General features: G+C 38.6%; 1 protein-coding gene across 1 annotated transcript in view; it reads right to left on the reverse strand.

Annotated features, from left to right (window-relative positions):
- The window catches only part of LOC119436594 (titin-like), a 215,517-nt gene that overhangs the window by 22,747 nt on the left and 172,986 nt on the right, over nucleotides 1-19,784 (reverse strand). Inside the window, exons 122-138 of the mRNA XM_049666848.1 lie at nucleotides 19,320-19,389; nucleotides 18,669-18,842; nucleotides 17,122-17,294; nucleotides 16,682-16,814; nucleotides 14,865-15,043; nucleotides 11,025-11,226; nucleotides 10,879-10,934; nucleotides 10,698-10,774; nucleotides 10,453-10,622; nucleotides 9,395-9,670; nucleotides 8,612-8,728; nucleotides 8,403-8,552; nucleotides 8,164-8,308; nucleotides 6,865-6,989; nucleotides 5,722-5,864; nucleotides 4,487-4,610; nucleotides 1,220-1,392 (exon numbers count right to left, since the gene is read on the reverse strand). Coding sequence (XP_049522805.1) covers nucleotides 1,220-1,392; nucleotides 4,487-4,610; nucleotides 5,722-5,864; nucleotides 6,865-6,989; nucleotides 8,164-8,308; nucleotides 8,403-8,552; nucleotides 8,612-8,728; nucleotides 9,395-9,670; nucleotides 10,453-10,622; nucleotides 10,698-10,774; nucleotides 10,879-10,934; nucleotides 11,025-11,226; nucleotides 14,865-15,043; nucleotides 16,682-16,814; nucleotides 17,122-17,294; nucleotides 18,669-18,842; nucleotides 19,320-19,389 — 2,487 coding nt within the window. The remainder of the gene's footprint in view (nucleotides 1-1,219; nucleotides 1,393-4,486; nucleotides 4,611-5,721; nucleotides 5,865-6,864; nucleotides 6,990-8,163; nucleotides 8,309-8,402; nucleotides 8,553-8,611; nucleotides 8,729-9,394; nucleotides 9,671-10,452; nucleotides 10,623-10,697; nucleotides 10,775-10,878; nucleotides 10,935-11,024; nucleotides 11,227-14,864; nucleotides 15,044-16,681; nucleotides 16,815-17,121; nucleotides 17,295-18,668; nucleotides 18,843-19,319; nucleotides 19,390-19,784) is intronic.

Genomic DNA, 19,784 nt, shown 5'->3' on the forward strand with positions numbered 1-19,784 from the left:
TTGTGAATTAATTCTGACTGTCTGGAGTTCTTTATCAGCACATAAACCTAAGCACATGAGCATTTTTTACATTCCCCATGTACCAACGAAAATGTTGACTGTTTCCCAACAACTTCATGCTCGGCAGAAGAATGCCTTAGCCACTGTGACAAGTGTTGACAGTTTGATATTCAAGTCAGTGTTCCTAAAACATTTTCAGTGAACAAAAACTGAACACTTTCATGCCAGAGAGTTGTATCAGTAAACAAAAAACTTGCTCTGAAAAAGTGTGTTGAAATAAGAATATTTAATACAGTGTGTCATTACATTGCTTCATTGCTAATCACATTAGCGTGGGCATTTACTGTGAGATGGGAAATGTGAATTTCCCAAGTTGTACTAGGTATCAAAGATATGCATAACATTTTTAGTTTGGTTGAAAACTTGTGCTGAATTCGGTACAAATTAAGTTTTGCCAAAAAGTGTCCTCACCCAAATGCCACGTAGAAATACTTTCATCATACAGGGTGTTTTTTTAAGACTGCGTATACAGATTTTTAATAAAAAGGCTAATGGCACAGCGAAGGTGGCATTTTGTTAATATTTTTATTAGGGTCTTGCAGGACAAAATGCTTATATGACAAATTTGGAGGCAGTCACATTTTAATGAACCCCCATATTTCTAACTCTTGAAAATTGCTCCTAATTCGAGATACTCATAATCGAATTTCAACGCTCAATCCAGTCAATATCAAGACCAAGCGCGCTGGGAGTGCAGAAAAATCCGCCCCACTATCATATTGGACAAACGCCGCGTGATGAAAACTGCAACAAAATTTGAAACTGAACGTCATGGCCAGTCACGGCAGATACTGATATGGCACACTTTGTTTGGCAAGCATCTGCTATAACGTGCTGTATCAGTATTTGCGATGACATTCCACCATTCAAACTTCGTCACACTCTTCCTCATGTGGCATTTTCATCTGATGCAGTAGCAGGTGTTCTTATGCAGTACAAACCGGAGTGAGGTAATAAGCTATTCAGACCAGTAGGGTTATGCTGAGTATTTTCTTTTCAGTGTCAATATAGTCATTGAAAGAAACAAGGAGGTCAATAAAAATACACATCTATGCTCAACAAGGCCTAAAGCTGTGCCTCCTTGAGAACTCTGCAAGCTGTAGACGAAAAAAAAAAAAAAAAAAGAGCTAGGCAAAGCAGCAGGCATATGAAATCATACCTCTTGGGGTGAAATTTCTTGGATGATCTTGTTTTTGACTGGCTCTAGTGGCTGTCCATTCAGTTTCCAGGTTGCTGTTGGTTGTGGAATGCCAGTGTAGGGTATGGGTAGTTTTAATGTTGTTCCTTTTCTGCTTGAGAAGGTTTGCTTGTCCGTGGTAATCTTTGGAGGTGCTGCATGTGACGCACACAAAACAACGACTTGAAATAAACTATTTTAGCTTGATAAAATAACAGTGCGGTGCAGAATAAGAGCTGTGCTAGTAAAAAAATATGCACACTTGAATTTCTTTATTAGATAACTAATATTTTTGTGTGCTGTATTAACAGTTCCCTCTCGGGAATCGTGGGAAATAAAGAACCTCTAAAGTAACTGGTGTCAAGAATGCCAACAGTCATCGACTATTCGCCAAAACCATAAATCAATTTCTCTATGCTTTCGATGGCTTCAGTGACCGTTGACTTGTTTGCTAGTAAATCCTACTGGAAGTTTGTTTATCATGGGTGTTTTATTGGGAAATAAATGTGTTACAAAGGAACTGCCTATCAATATTTTAACAGGCAGAAGCATTAAAGTAACATCTGCGGCCTGCACAGATATGGGGGCATTTTGTATATTTTGCTAATTGTATGTTGGTTTTCACTGTCATATATACCTTCTGCCTGTGGCCACACAAAGTTTCAGGTTATGACTTAAGGCATAATATGCACAATTTTTGACTTTAAATCATAAAATGGTATTCAGAACGTAATTACAGTTTAAATGTAATAATGCTTACTGTACTGACTGCCCTTTTTTGTGTAACAACGTCTGTGACACTAACAATTTTAAACAATGCCTTATTCTCGCAGGTATGCTAGGTGTTTCACATAACCTGACCCAAACTTTATTAAGTGACTCATTGCAGGTGATTGCAATCAACAGCCGTCCCTTCGAGTTACTCAGCATACTTTTTGTAGTGCACTTAGTTAGCTAATTAAGATTGGATATACAAACCTTAAAATATTGTTTTAGGGCATAAGTTATACTTAAAAAAGTTTTAGGGTGTGTAGAAACATGGCAATGAAGTTGTCTCCAAATCAGTTTTGTCCAAAGGGTGAAGCATTGACAGTGATAGAAAGGTTTACACTGTGCTCAAGCTCCTCGTACGGTGTTCTAACAATATGTAGGGACGACATGTTGATGTGATGTAGCATGCGAGGCAACTGCTACTATCGGCCAGCAGAAACAGTGCTTTGACAGGTACCAGGTGTCTCACAATGCTTGCGTGATGAGGCGTGCTGCCAGTGGCATTGCAGACATCACATCTTGATGGTGCACAAGATGAGATTGACAGAAAACTGTTTGTCTGCACCCATTGAAAGGGATATATAGGTTTAGCTTGATGTTTACTGTCTGTTCCACAAAGATCAGTGTATGCACACAGCTGCTCAGCAGAAACGCCAGGGCAGAAAGGCTGCCCTGGCTCCACTGCCAAGCTGATCAAGCAGAGTGTGATTGTGTGTCCACTTGGCTCCGTCATTTTTGCAGCCAAATGCACTGTGCATCCCTCACAACATCTCTGGAGAACTTTGCGGGCATGTGCAGTCCATAGCCGGACAGCACGACGTGAGCATGCTGCACTTGAATGTACGTATAATTGCTATTGTAAGACATGTTTTCTCTTCCATGGTACTTCTTGCGGACTCTGAAAAAAGCTTTGTGAGATATAAAAAACAAAGTAATTGCTTGTTTGTGCACTTAGAATCAGTGTTGCCAACTAGAGGAAAAAAACAGTTAGTTGAGACCCCAAAGCACTTTAAAAACCCACAATACGAGCACCAAAAACCCGCTAAATACAGACAACAATCAGAATTGCGACAAAAATGTTTTATCACATCTACATAAAACACAGTTGGGGGGAGAAAAAAAAATGAAGAACAAAATTACACTGGACAGAAACAGTGTTTCTTTTCACCCATAATGGAATAAAACATAAATTATTGATCAATAAGCACTTTTTTGTGCGACTGTGAAGTGCGGAAATTGCCTAACGAAATTTTAAAAAAAGATCCCTCTGGTGAACTACAATCACTAGCCAGAGAATAGGTCGAGCTCGTGGTAATGATTATAATTACAGAAAAATGTACCCTCTTTCATCTAGGTATGGTCGTGCGTCCTCTGTGTGTATTTGTTTGCTGGCGTGGCTCGGTCTATGGTCGATGCCATCACTGACCCCATAGGTCTCCATCATGCTGATCTTGTGAACAATGTGCTCGGGCAGCGTGTAACTGAAGCAGCATTTATTGTTTCTTCGGGGACCAGCCAGCACAGTAAGGATGGCATTTGTCATCTTAGTGGAAATTTTATTTCTTAACTTAGATTTAATCACATTCACGAAAGCACACTCAATTCCCTCTTGCTTTCAAAGGGCCATGGATAAGCTACATGTTTGTGACACATGAAACTAATTATTGCAAAAAAAAAAGGCAGCTTTTGTACCACCATAAAAGCCAACATTACATAATGACCGCTAAAAAACCTGCTGCCCAAAACAGAAAAAATTTTCCCACAAGGTAGTGCCAAAAACTGATTAATTTAGCATAAAAACCGCTACATTGGCAACACTGCTTGGAATGCCGAGTCCTGAAGTGCATTTTCAATAAATGATGCCTGCATGTTGGCTGAAAAAAAAAAAAGTGGTTAAGAGCGTTCCGATTGGCTTCGAGTGTGGGCCTGTTACTTAGCGTATGCGACTCTAGCAGGTTTCCATCTTCATGTTGAAGATGCTGACTTTGCTGCCTAGCTTATGCTAGACACCAGGACTGATTGCTTTTAATTCCGTGCCCCCCCCCCCCCCAAAAAAAAAAAAGAAAAAAAAAGAAAGAAAGAAAGAAAGGAACCATGTAAAAGAATAACACCATGGAGACAAATTCAGTGAGTGTTTCTGAACATGTTATACAACTTATTGTAATATAACTTATGCCCTGAAAATGAATATTTAAGGACATGCATAATTGATAATATAATTAATTTGCTAATTAAGCATACTACAACAAATATGCTGATTAACTCAAGGCAACTGCAAACAATATGCTGTTGGTAACATTCACCAATGATGCACTACTTTTTTAAGAATAGTTCGGTTCAAGTTTTGTTTAACACCTAGTGTAATGCATGTGCACATCTCTGAAAGACTAGTCTCTCATGGTTTCTGCATGAACCCACTAATCGTGCATTTTGGAGATGCTTTACTGTACTAGAGAACAAAGGCACGTTTTTACTGACCATGAACAAGGACAGAGGACGAACACTTCTTATCCTTCAGGACACAAGAGTAGACACCTTGATCATCCATTGAGCTCTCACGTATTATTAACTTCCTACTTTTCCCTTCTGTTGTAACGACCACCTGCAATAAAATATTCAGTTTAGGCAAAAATATCGGAGTACACTGCTTGCTTTGTTCTGCAAAAAAATCTAAAAAGAGAATCTAAAAAGAGGATCTAAACAAAAATTCCCAACTTGAACAGTGTTGTAACAGTGTTGTACCATTTTGCAAACCAACACTTACTTGTATGCATATGTTCATCTCCATAAATTTGTAAAAATGTCCACAAGCCTCAATACAAGCATCACCTCCAGTTGAACCAATTATCAGCTTATGGTGAACCAATAATCAAAACTTGTGCTATCCTTGGCTAGAACTTGGCTACAAAAGGTATAAACTGCAGTGAACAAATGGCATCTTAATTTGCCTGCTAGCAGAAAGGGGCTCTTATGATGTAGAAAAATAGCAGTCGGGCTGATTTCTGGACATGCTTAATAGAATCTGTTAATAGTTTCTTGCATGCTCAAAAAATGTCAGTGCCACACATCCAGTTTCACGATAATTTGGCACGCTTCCTTCTCTATGGGAATGAGGAGACATGCAGTCATATCCAGGTGCTTAGAGAACTCATGAAACAGCACACTGGTTTTGAAGCAGGTGCACTGGTCTCTGTGTCAGTCAGTGCCAGCAGCTGTCTGAGGAGCCCAAGGTTAAAGCAAATGTAGCAGTTGCTGTCTGCAGCAGATGTCAGGAAAGCTATTCATGTGTTTGCCATGTATAAACACAGGGCACAAATGAAAGTTCTTGGTGGCAGTCCTAGCTGAAATTGCAGTGAAAGTTCGAGACTTCGTATAAAGACTGAGTACACCAAGAAATAAAGACCTAAGGTTTTAAAGGCTACTGTAGACAACTTCCTTTTTTCACACGCTCATTTTTCATAAAATTGTTTAATGCTGAAATTCAGGACAAATTTTTGGACATTAAATTTTGAAAAATGGATATGTTGCTGAAGGAATGCACCAATGATTATACTGGGACATGAATTGGTTTGTGTGACCAATTTTTTACAAATTGTAGACCATTTACAGAAATTTCAAATAAGTTAGGTTGTCACAGTGTTTAGTTTATGTTTACATTATTTGACAGTTCTGGTAATATGTTATTTCCTTGTGTCTTATTGGTTCAACTGTACCTTTTCAGATGGTTGGATTAAGTCACCGTCCTTCATCCACCGGACTTCAAGTGTCTCCCGTGACACTTCAACGAGTAGTGTAACAGTATCACTTTCACGGACAATCACGTCGTGCAGTCGTAGTGTGAATTCGACATCAGCATCTGGGAAGAACAAATCATCAAGTTAATCTGGTGATGTAAATGTACAGGCAAGGCACCATGCCCTAAGTTGTAAGGTATAGTTATTCTTTAGAGTGAATTTTTGCATCGAGGTATGTTATGAAAAAATGCAAGTGTAAGCGTGCTTATTTTTACAGCATATGAAAGACATAATGAAACTATAGCAGATATTAAAAATAGACCTGTCTGCAGCGTCCACCTGGCAACAGACTAAGGCCAAACCTACAGCCACGAGTACAAGTGGGAAAAAAATGTTAAGGCAACGCAGTGCTGTGATCTAGCTGGCTGTACTAGTCTGTGACCTGGGCCAGTTTGCTTCATTAGACAAGGTGGCCTACACTTGAGCAATAACAGATTTCCACAATAGGTAAATTCCTGGCCATTAAATAAAAATTTTACATACACTGGTGTGTCACATAATTATGTATGTTTAGTCATGGCACTGTGTACTTTATTTTTCATCTGATCATAGAAAAGTATATGAATACTGACCTTGTTTGGGCTCTTGGCCCAAACTAGGTCCAGTAGTTTGTTAAAACAGGAGACAGTGAATAGGCTGATAACCATAATATGGTTGTGTACTAGAGGCACATACAATTGTTGTTAATCAGACATCACGGCCAGATTAATTAACTTTTAATTCTACTCATTCTTTATGGGATTTTGTTTTCTATGTTGCAATTCAGAGGTTGTGTAAGCAAGAAATATGCTATAGTTATTTGTAAGTTTATAAATATGCTTATGAATGTTTTATTTTTATAGACACCTTCAAAGCTGTCATATCCTACCCTTTTATACACTGTTTATTGCAGCTAATGTGTGTGATTTACTTATCGCACCTTTTTCTCGCTTAATTTTGCTATATGATTATGTAGCAGCAACCATTTTCTTTTTCGACCAAGTAAGGTTAAAAGAGAAATCATCTTACTTTCTTTGCTGAAATGTTGGCCTTTCACCATTACAGCCATAGCAGCTTGCTTACCTTCAACATGAAGTATTGTAGAAGTCTTGACATTTCCAGCCACGCATGTGTATTCAGCAGTGTCATCCTTGTCAACACAAGGTACCACAAGTCGCCTGACCTTCTCCTCTTTAACAAATTTGAAGCTGTGGCAAGATTGGGGGGGGGGGGGGGGGGAGAAACAACATTAAAAATGGGGTAAACAGTTCAATTCATGGCACGACAACCGAGCACAAGCATGAAGCTTGATGTGAAAACAGATTGCTTTAACTGAGTGCTATAATCAAAGAACATATCTTGCAACACTATACAGCTGTGGCAAGAAGGGCACTGGCTAATGTGAAAGAAAAGAATAAAAAGACTATGTCATGGCCACTACACAGGAGCCTTGTTCACATGAGCCATTCAGTAGGAGCTGAAACGTCAGGTTTTAAAATTCTTTTTTTTTTCACATTGGGCATCTTTTACAAAGATTCTTCCAAACCAGGTGAAAATCTATCAGATTCTCTGCTTCTATAAAGCTGTGCTGCTGAAAAGATCTGCTGTGTATAGAGTAAACTTTTTTGTACAGTCATACAGCATATTCTTTTTTGTACCATGTCAAAGTTGATGATACCTGCCGTGGTTGCTCAGTGGCTATGGTTTTGGGCTGCTGAGCACGAGGTCGCGGGATCGAATCCCAGCCATGGCGGCCACATTTCGATGGGGGCAAAATGCGAAAAACCCCTGTGTACTTAGATTTAGGTGCACCTTAAAGAACCCCCAGATGGTCCAAATTTCCGGAGTCCCCCACTACAGCGTGCCTCATAATCAGATCGTGGTTTTGGCATGCAAATCCCCATAATTTATGTTTAATTTAAAGTTGATGACTTCATGTGATGCACTTTTCTATGTCTACAGTCTTTGCCCATACAGCTTATATCAAGATGTGTCAACTGCTGGCACATGCCATGCGGCTGCAAAGAATTTATTCATATGATAATAAGAACCTTAGTTACACCTCTGAAGAATTTTTTAATGTTTGCTTTTGCAGTCTAACTTAGCATAATCTCTTGCCCAATTTTACAGCCTCTCCAGATGTATAGATTTAAAAAATCTTTCTTGATGCCTTATGACCACTGAATAAAAAAGAAGAAAGCTGCTTTGGGAAATGCCACTCTGCTACTTGGAACATAGTTTGCATGCATATAAGCTCTCTAAAATTTGTTATATTGCTTACGCAAAGCATTATATAATGCTCTGACAATTCAAATTCTGAAGAAACAGCTAATCTTCTCTCATTTTGATTTATCACTTCCACAGAAACAAGGCACACAGTACCGTTGGTCCATTGGAATGGGCTTTCCATTCTTCATCCAAACAACGTCAACATCTGCTTGTGACAGTGCCACCTCAAAAACGGCATCTGTATCTTGAGGCACAGTTGTCTTCTCTGGTAGCCTTGCTGTAAACTCAACAGATGGGGCTGAAAGAAAAATTATTGTCATGTTATAAATTCACTGTTGACAAAATCCACCATTACTGCAGAGGCAATTGTGGGAAAGTTGTCATATACTTACGTTCAACAGTGAGGCGAGCACTGCATGACTGATCGCCAACTTTACAAGTGTAGCGTCCAGCATCTTGTAGAACAGAATTTTTAATTACTAATACTTGGCGTTTCCCATCAATTTTTAGTCTCACACGGTCGCTGAACTGCAGCTCTTTCCCTAGGAACATTATGAAGTGGTTACAACATGATTTCTCACACTTTTAAAGCAGCACTTACCATCTTTGAACCAACGAACCAATGCATCTCCTTTGGTCAGTTCAATGAAAAATTGAGCTGTGTCATCCTTTGCAACAGTTTGGTCTGTCATAAAGGTGGTTATCTCTGGAGGCAGCTCTGAAATGGCACAACAAGAGACTCGTGGGGTTCTCAATAATCTAAACAATGCAAAAAAAAGTAAAGTTCAAGCATGTTACATTTTTTTTTTGAATCCTCATTTCACACTACTCCTAACATGTGTAGTATTATTATTAACATGCATTTGACGTTAATGGTGAAAATGCCTGTTCATTATTTGTAAGCTATTTGAAAAGTATTTGATATTCGGTTCAATTCACTTCTGGAAGTATTGGATTATTATTCAATTCGGTTTCAAAACTCTAATGAAGAACAGGCGAGTCACTGAGAGACCGGTCAGGCTGGGCCTATCCCAGTGCCATGTGCTGGCACATGTGATTCAAGGCTAGGCGCAAGAGGTATGGTTAGTGTGGAAAATTATATATGGCCTGCCTGCCATACTTGCTGATGTAATGGTGGCTTGTGGGGACTAGTTTTTGCAAATTAATTTCAGCTTATGTGAACAGATAAAGTACAAGAACACAGTCGTGTAGCTCTATTCTCGCAGTTTATATTTTATGCAGCGCAAACATAAATTTCTTTGGTAATGTTTCATACTTGTGCTGTTATCAACTGGAAAAAGCATGAACAAAATGAGCAAAGAAGGCTGTGGGGAATGTATGAAGATAAATTGTGCCTGGTTGGTAATCAGAAGTTGATACTCACCAATGACAACTAAGTCTGCTGATGTCTCCTCGTCTCCCAGGACACATGTGTATTCACCTTCATCTTTGATACTGGCATTCTTGATCACAAGCTTCTGATAAGGACCTTCAGAAATTGCTTGGTATTTGTCCTGTGGCTCTTCAAGTTTAATTGGCTCTCCATCTTTGCACCAAGTGACATGATCGACTGGCCGGTTTGTCTTTGTCACGAACATGGCCACATGGTTTTCTTTTACCTCTACATCTTGAAGCTTCTCCACAAATGTGAGGTTTGGTTCTAGAAAGCAAATGTGTGAGACTATTGTACTAGCCAGTTGAAGCAACCTTGGTCAGGACCATGAAAAGAAGTATGTACAAGACTATTTATAGAAAAGTGTCATTCACAAATGTTTGTAAGAATTGTGCATATTTCTGCATCTTTATATTTTTTTATAACGGGTATTTTTATATACCTGGCTGATATATGGCTGTCTTATAATGCAGGTGGAAATAAAAAGTGCCCTTGTGCTGAATGAGATTACTGTGGATAGCACAGAAACTTTTCGTCAGCAACAATAGTAGCACCCATTGCTCTGCTGCTCACAGTACAAGGTGCCAGCTTGGGGACAAAAAGATATATCTTCTTCATGACACTGATTCAACAAATTATTTATAATGCAATGACTTCAGGAGTTTCTTTTATGAAACTTTTTGCTGCAATTCGGGTGTTTAATAAATTGAGTATCTCCAAGACCTATGTATTTCATGGTAGTTGCAACGGGCACTGTCTTGGTATAGTTAATAAACGTATTCTAGCACGCTGCATGGTGTGCCTTGTGATGAAATTTTAAATAACTTAATAGCATTTTAAATAAAGTTGCAGATGGTATCATGTAGAAAAACTGATTTGCAGAAATGAAATACAATGCCAATTTCTAATTGTTGCTGTACAGTTTCTTTGCTTTGCCAACTATCTTTTTCTCTTGTTTAACTTCCTTTGTTGCAGTTTTTCAGACGCAATACAATATTTCATTTTCATTCTAGCTATATTATTTTGCAGAGTTTATGTAATTTTGTTACCTTGCACAGTCACTTTTGCAGTGTGTGTGACTTTGCCTGCAGGGTTGGATGCAGTGCAAGTGTACTTTGCAGTATCAGTCACGTCAGACTTGGGTATCTCAAGGGTGGATGTTGATTCATCCTCTTGAATTATAATTTTTGTGCTGTCTTTATGTATTGGCTTATCATCTCTGAAATAAAGACACCATTAGAAATGAAAATTAGCAAGCAGCTAGGGAAGAAATGTAAACAAAAAGAAGGCATACCTATACCACGTCACAGTGGGGTTTGGTTTTCCAGTGTACTTCACAATTAGTCTTACTGTTTCTTCTTCTGTAACCACCTGAAATAATTTGAAAAAGAAAAAAAAAAGTTTTTTTTTGTAAGTTTAGATACTTTCACAAACCTACACTTGACTCAGTCATGTACACAAGGTATCATACTTACTGTGTCACTGAAAGTCTGAGTAAATTTTGGTGGTTCTTGCTCTTCCTTGGGCTTCTCTGTAAGTGCCGACAAATCATTGTTTTTCAGATTCTTGTCTGAACAAAAATAAGACCAAAAGAGATCAAAAGACTCTAACAGAATCTTACCTATCACTTCGACATCAATGTGACTGGTTACAGTTCCTTCACAGTTTTCAGCTGTAACTTCATAAGTACCAGCATCACCTGGTTTCACATCTTTCAAGACAAATGTCACGTTGATGAAATTGTGATCTTCTTTCGTTTTCGTTACTGAGAATCGCTTATTGTCTTTCTCATTGAGGGGTTTGTCGTTCACCTTGAGGGTTACCTGGAGTAAAGAAAAAAAAAAAAAGACAGCTTGAGTTTGAGAAACATAAGCTTTGAAGTCTAGTGCAAAAAAGTTGCAGTTTAAAAAGGCGATGGAAAATTAGTGGACAGCTATACAAAGTACGGATAGTAGTTTTATCGGCCGTATAAACTTGTAAACATAGGCACACTAACTAAATTAACAAGCATGATGTCACGCACGCACAAGCAAACATGAACGCATCTCACTCTGACTGTGGAAACTCGCTGTCAAAATACTGGAGTGAGTCAGCGCAGCAGCAGCAGCGAGCGAATAGAGCTTCGTGCCACCCCTTGCATCAACGAGATCTTAGCTGCGAAAACAAAGGGGGGGGGGTGGACTCTGCCTCCGAAGCAGATGGTTTTCAATATACAGCTACGCGGGCGGGTACTCGCAGCGCAGCTTAACTGGAAGCATAGTGGTAGCTTTTTAATTGGTTGAGTAACATACTACAGCTGGACTGTTATGTGAGATGCATGCTTTGATGAACTTTACTGCATTATTATTATCAATATTTTATACTCAACTGAGGAATACGTTTCTTTTTCTTCCTTCAAAAGGGTAGTGCCATATTGAGATGTCTTTTTAATGAACCCATTGCAATTTATATAGTATATCGATTGGCAGTATTTGCAGGAAGCAGAAAAGAAAATACTTAGACAACTTATTTTTCTGTGCACACACTTCCAAAGATAAAATTAATGCGACATAGAAATAATTATTCAAATGGGTTGCTGTGCTTTCTTATTAGCCTGTTTGCTTCACATAGGCCTCTGCTGAACACATTTCTCTCATTGTTGAAGTGTCTAGGAGCATGCCACCAGAATTTTGCATGAGTTTCTACATTTAAGGCGAGGCACTGTTCTTCGGAGCCAAAATTTGCCCCAAAATATTGGCGTGTTCCTTTGCTCTAGCCTGGTGTAGAGCATTTATTTTTGCTTGATTGGACCTCAGTATCATCCTTGATCAAGTTAGCATTTACTATAATCAGCATGAACATGTCGTGAAATGTTTTTCCTTGTTTTCGCAAAACATTATTTTTGATGGTGGAGTGACAATACCTCTGGTTCTACTTGACCTATCTCAATAATTCTGTTTTATTTTGACAGAAAGGAAGTCAATTAGACAGTGCAGTAGGGCTAAAATATAAACAAATATTACTACACAAATATTCAAAAAGTAATAATTTATCCTCGGTGTTACTATGGGTTATGACTTAAAAAAAGTTTGACCTGCTATAACTTTGTCCCAAATCAGTCTAAAATATTCATTCTTGCAGCACTTCTAATTCTGATCATTCAAGATCATTTTGTTATGCCAGTCTCCTTCATAACAACCATCATTTCATTGAGAGTGCACCTCCAAACTAGCCTACACAAAAACAAGTTTCTTAAATTTTAAGAACATTGATTTTTAATTTAAACTTAAAATTTCATGTTTAAAGAAATTCTGTTACATTCTCTAGTAGAGTCAAGTTTGTAAAATTATATTACAATTGTGCAATAATGTAATTAACGAGTGCTTGCAGTTATGATTTTCTTTTTCTGTTGTGGTATGACATGTGGTCACATACCAGGTGGTAATATTTTTGTTTATATCCTTGAATCCATACTAGAGTGTACTAGTATCTTTTTTGAGTGGCACAACCGTGCCTTTCTGCCTGACGCATTTTATATCGCTAGTAGCGGCGGTGCCGCAGTTGCCAACTATTGAAGGTGCATCACGGGAAAGCGCATCGGCGCTGGAGCCTGGCCTGTCTGAAACATACCTCTGGCATATAACCAGATGCCTGCTCCAGACTGGCCATGGGTAGAGCTACGGTTTGCTAGACATGCTCAATAGCTAGCGACGACAACGCCATCGCTATGAGCAGCATTTCCTATGACACGCGCGATAAGGTGAGGTGCGCGTCGGTCGGTACACTGCCCATATACATTCTAGTTCATTGTACCTATACTAGCCTCTATGGCTGTGGGTTCAATCACGAAAGTTCTGTCAACTTTTATAAGCATGTCAATAAGCTAAAAAAAAACATTTTAAAGAGCATGAGTTCGGACTTGAGACTTCATTGGTTGTACTTGTATATCACTGCAACTTTTCCCTCTGTTGCCATAATCATCACTAATCATGTTCTTCTTTCTTCCCCTTCCCACAGTGCAAATTAGCTTCTTACATGAATGCATGTCAAGTCAAGCTCCTCCGTGCTTTCTTATCAAACTCTTGCTCTCCCTCCCTAGGGCAAAAATTTTATCGGAAATTATTGTTTGAGTATAGCTAGAATTAGGATTGAAATTTTATTTGGCAATTCATTGGAATGCTAAATATATTTTGTCCTGCTAATAAAATTTGCCACAACAAAATTCATAGCCTTAGAAAGTTTTTCGCTGAAAAGTACCAATTCGCTATTTTGAAGTTATTTATTTGTTTTGGCGTTATCTTCATTATATTAATTTGTGCTGTGTTGCCTTGTCTGTATTGTACTGTTATTCATACTTCATCATTTTGTTGTTAAATGTACTGTGGTCATTTTTTAACAATGGAGGTTGCTTGAGCGGCCAACTTATTAGGTTAAATATGACCGATTGTAAGGTCACACAAATTTCTTGTGGGTGAAATGACAGAATGATGGATACTGAAGCTAAATAGTTTGAGCTTATCACACTATGTGTAGAGATTGATTAACCCTTTGACTGCCACTCCCGAGATAACTCCGGCAATTACCCTCGCACAGCCCCTGCCACTCCTGAGTATACCTGTTTTATGTTTCCAGTGCACTCTCTGCCTTTCCTAAAGCAACTCGTGCAAAAAATAACATTGTGTACCTGTTGTGCTACCTATGGTTCGAGAAGTCATCTAAACACACGAAGGCCTTGTAAGTGAAATTTCTGACTGCAGCAGGAGCAAATGTATCAGTGCTCTGTTGCTCTGTCACGGCAGGGCAGCCATGATGAACCATTGTGGCAGGTCTGTCTGCACTTTGACAGGCGAAAAGATTTATGAATAATTTATGACTTGTGAATTGGAAGAAAAAGGTGACAAAAAAGCAGCTTCTATGTAGCATGAAATGTCCACTGAACTAACGTTAATGCGAGAAAAACCCTGCAAGGGCTGTGCAGCAGTCGGAAAGAAAACTTGGCAGTCAAAGGGTTAATGAACGGCAGAACAGTAGAGATAAAGAAACTTTCGTACATGCAAGGCTCACTAAGCAGTGACTTTATGTTCTGGGATAGGAAGGAACTGGTTAATGTAGAATATACAGAATGTGGGACAGTGGATGTGAGTGTTTTAATTGAAATTGAGTTTTACAGCACAACTGACTCGCAGAATTTCACAAATTGTCAACTCCTAGCATATTTCTTGATGCAACATATGAGGCAATCTCTCGTCATCCAGCGTAACGCACTAGTACTGACAAGAGCAGAAAATGCAAGCATCTTGTTAAGTTCAGTTCTCGTGCTAGTGTGTCCCAAATGCAATTTTTTTTATGCACCTTGCCTAGAATGGTCATCAGTTCTTTTTTTTTTTCCTTGTTAAGACGAGAAAACATTTTAAGTGATTACATAAGTCTAATAAAAGAATATTCTGCACTGCATTGAAATTTGCAGACAGCAAGAGCTTACCTCCGGCTCGGGAGTGCCAGTGACTTTTATGACAAGAGTCAGCGTGCTTCCTTCGTCAACCCTCAAGTGAGGCCGCAAAGGTGCTGAAAAAACTGGAGGAATTCCTTCCACCAATATGTCCAGCAGTGATGATGACCTCGATACTGTGCGTCTTGAGATTGTCTTCTCACTGATGAATTCTGAAAAGAAGCAATGAAATTACACAAACTTCAAAACAAGACATTTTTCCATGTTCGACCTTAAAGGGACCCTGAAATAATTTTGATTATTTTGTACAAACGTACTGAGTCATTAGGGTAGGTCCTTCTGATCATTAAGTGACACATTTAAGTGCACCGTGTAAAGCATGTAATTTATTATAAGGTTTTAAAAATGTGCATTGCTACAAATCACTGCGGCGCCACTTCCCTGAGTTTTCAGCTGCCCAATCCCAATTGACGCGTTTCGCCCAACTGACGAGCTATCTGATTGGCTACCTAGGTCGTGTCATCGATCATTTTTCCAAATTTATGGTGAACAAATGTTGTTTGTAATAGTTGGAATGTTGGTTACTTTGTTTTTATAAAAAATAAGTAACAGAAAGAGAATACACAATGACAATTTATCACTATACTCAAGCACTTCCGGCACACAGAAAGTGTCGTCTGCTTGTGTTACAACATTTTCCATGTTGACGCGAGCTGCGCAGTCAGTGTTGGTCTCAACCTTTCTTTTCACGAGCGCCATGGATCACCCTTGTTATGTTGTGGGCTGCAAGTCTAGTGATCAGTGACATCTCAAGCTGTGACATTGTGTCCCTCTGCAAGGAAATATGCGAGCGAAGTGGCTGCAGCGCATCAGGCTGTCGGTGTCCAATTGGCACCAGCATCTATGCATTTGCGGCCATCACTTCACGCCGAAGGATTACTACCACAATAGAGTTTAGCGTGTCTGGTATTCGGGTAAACGCAAGCAGAACTGTACTGGGCGTTTTACGGGATGAGCAGAGGTGCAAAATTTTGATATATATTGATTACTGGCTTGTTCAAGCTCGAATCTGAAGGTTTCTTGTCACATGTATAGGTGTTTTATTTGCTAAGCTGCAAATAGTAACCTGAAATAAGCAAGAAAACAAACTGAAACCACACTGACAGTCTCAAGAACTGCTTTGCATGAGATCTGTAATGACAGCTCTTGTCAAATGAGCTGCATTTATGCTGTGTGTATGTGGAATTAAAAAAGAAAGAAAGAAAAAAACAAGGAGTGGCCAGGTAGAAAACACATCAGATGACACATACTTCTGACAGAATTGTGGTTAAGAGTGGCTGCCTCATCAAGGCAGCTAGTGAGGACAGCAGCACCTCTGACCTGGAGGAGTCAACTTTTGCCTACCATATGCGCTGCCATGAGAGCCAGCCAACCAAGCTTAATGAAGGCAGCTGTATATTGTGGGCCAAGAGGTTGCTTCGAGTAATATGCTCACGCCCCAAAGCCTTCCTTATTATTATATATCAATCGCAGAAGGAATTCTAATCCCATCATTATACCACTGCAGGTATGGTAAATTCAAGCCCACTGCAGCACTAGCGAGGTGAGTGTGGTGGCATTATGCAAGAAAAAAAAGAAGGGTAACAATGGAGCAGGGAAACATATATTCATTTGCATCCACACCAGTGAGCATGACCAAAGAGAGCTCTTGATACTATGTCCACTCGTTTGGCTGTGTAAGAGGCATTTGTGCTGCAATGGCAGCATTTAATTACAGAGCATAAATATATACTGCCTAAATTGTAAGTGCATTGAAAACTGTGTTGCTAAACGGGTTTAAATTTACTTACCTTGCACAGTTAAGTCAGCTGAGCATGATGCAAAGCCTGCTGGATTCTTGGCAACCACAGTGTATGTTCCTGCATCTTCTGGGAAGACTTCATTAATGACAAGGGTGCTCACATTTTCTTCATCATAATAAATCTGAAACACAAATAGTGGCCAGTTCTTGCTATCATAATTTTAAAGAATAAACATTGAGTAATGACTGCACAGCAAAGTCATATGTTGCAGTGTGAAACAAAATGAGAATCGTACACTTCCAGCCAAGCCTGGAAAAGCTGCTATTCTCATTTGTGCCTCATACAAATAATAAACTGCTCCTAGTTCATAAAATTATAGATGAAATGTTATTCAATATATTTTATCTGAAACTGGTTGTTGTTGCCACTTTATTGAACAAGTAGTCATATTTTTTTTTATTTTGTGATAAAAGGTATGCAGCACTCACCTCAAATTCTGTTGTTGATTTTATTATTCGTGTTTGCTTGAACCAAGTGACGTATGGCCGTGGATTACCTTGTACCTTGCACTGGAACGTTGCTGGTTTTCCTTTCTCAGCCTCTGTTGGCTTGGGCTTTTCAAGGAACTTGGGTGCTGTCATTTTTTCTCCAGGAAGCAGCTCTTTGAAAGAAGGATTGCACAAGTTTAATTACCACAGCTGTATCAATAGTGATTTACTGAGTTGTGAAAAAATTACATCATTTTACCATTTGTTAAATGATAGATCAGTATGATGTTTAAGCACTGCAACGAGCAGCTTCCTACACAATAGAACCAAGCTGTAAAGCAGTAAGCATTCTGGGATAACAGTATAATGCAATCTTGGCAAGTTATTGTTGTGTAAGAAGAAGTATCCTTGTTTTGTAAGTGTACAATAAATTGTACTCATGCTGTGAATTCATTAAAGAACACTTAATTTCGCAATACATCGTGCTCAGCTCTTGAACTTTTTAGAATACTGAAGATCCAAGAAATGTTCAGTAGAAAAAGTTGCAGTGCATGGGCTGCTGGAAGTTGCTCTCTTGACTAAATTGTGCAAAGCCTAGGCTTTAAGTAGCAAACAACTTTAGCACAGTTACTTTGAGCCCAGCTAAAAGGAGGTAATACAAAGCATACCATATATAGGGCATTTTCTTTAGCTTCACCAAATTTTAAAGAAATTACCTGTAGCAGATAGCGCAGTTCTAACCCTTGATCCAAATTACTCGATGAAGAGGCCATTACTTCTACAAGAAATCAAAAATGCTTAATTGTATAATTAAAAAGACATCCTGTATTCTTCACTCAACTTATACACTCGGTGTATTGTACCATTGATTTTCTTTAGGATAGTAATTTAATTGCAAGCCTCTACTATTGATGTTAACAAGAAAACACCCATATTCTAAAAATAGCATCTTTTCACCGACTCAATTGTCATTATGTGCTTTATTTGATAGTACACAACGATAAAAGTAAACTTTTTTCTTATAGAGTTTTCAGCTTTAGTTGATGTCCATGTCTCTCATGTCAAGCATTCTTTTTCATTGTTTTTAATGTTAAGGTTAACTAGTTACACAGAGAGAGTGAAAGACATATTTGCTGCTAAAAAGACACACACAGAAATATTGACGATGGCACGGGTGGCTGTTTGAATATTGACGATGGCACAGGTGACTGTTTGAATATTGACGATGGCACGGGTGACTGTTTGAATATTGACGATGGCACGGGTGACTGTTTATATATATATATATATATATCTGTATGTGTTTTTAGTGGGAAATATATCTTTCAGCAAATACCAACTAAGCCAACAAGCAGTTCCTCCAAAGCATATGAGAGAGTGGGAGAGCCCCATGTCTGTACCTCGTTACATTCCCATCACACCCATCCTAGTATTTACTTTTAGTGTTTCAGGCATTTACAGTTAAAATTTCCTGTCCTTTTTTACAAGGTGGATGTATCACAAGAGAAAATAAAATAAACAAACAAGTAATAAACAAAGATACTTACTCCCAAATACAGGTAGCTTGCCAATTTTTTCTTCCAAAACTTGGTCGAGCAGGCGATTGTAAGAAGCAACATCTTGTAAGATGGACTTTGGAACTATTCCCTTCTCTTTGGTGATAGTCTTTCGCACAAGCCATCGTTCCTCAGTTTTTCGTTCCACCAATATAACATGCTCACCTAGAGAAGAAAGGAACATATGAGTGGCTTTGTGCTACTTGCTCTCCTGTCACTTTTACCACAAAGTGTTTAGACACAGTTGTGAAACATGTCACAATGAACAAATTTTTCTGTCATTAATTGTAAACTATGTTTGGTGTTTACTCAAAAAATACCCTAGCATTCCTTCGCCCGAGCTGCTTAAATTTAACTTCTGGATCTACAAGCATTGACCAGAATGAAGAAAGTTTAGTTTAGTTGCCTTTGTTTTGTGTTGATAGCAGTCTGTTACAAACATTACATGATTATTCTTTTTTACTTATATATTTAACACTTTGATATTTGTTTCATTGATTTTTTTGCCCTCGATTGTATATATGTGTTCGACCACCCCCCCTCCCCCCCTGCTTGGTCCATGGCCTATGGACGGCAGTGTGCACTAAATAAAGAAATAAACAGGTTGCATACACTAATTAGGAATAATGAAAAACTTGTTACCTTCCTCAAGGTCCAAACCATCTTCCTCTTCGGTGATGTAAGTTGTGATTGCCACATACTCAATTATTTCCTGCAGGAAAATTCTGATTGAAGCTTAAGGTCATGTACAAAGCAATTCAATGTTTTTATTGTTCTGTAGCTACATGACCCCAGATAGCACTATGCTCCCTGAACATACATGCACTGAATGCAATTACACTTGAAGATCAGCTATATTTTGATTAGCCACAGAGTACCTTAAATTACTCAGACATAAGTATAGTGAAAGTTAGTGACTGAAATGAATTCATGAAAAACAGCAGGAATAAATAAATAACGAACAGCAATTTCTTGTTCCCTTCAAAGCATGTAATGTTTTGCGTTTTGAACTCGCATAAATAAAGTTTTGTAATTATAGGATTCTCCACATGTCTCAATCACCACAACTAAGATGGTTGAGCTTACACTCAAACCAATGCAAAAATT

Source organism: Dermacentor silvarum, chromosome 1 (genome assembly GCF_013339745.2).
Source record: "Dermacentor silvarum isolate Dsil-2018 chromosome 1, BIME_Dsil_1.4, whole genome shotgun sequence".
NCBI classification, from domain to species: Eukaryota; Metazoa; Arthropoda; class Arachnida; order Ixodida; family Ixodidae; genus Dermacentor; species Dermacentor silvarum.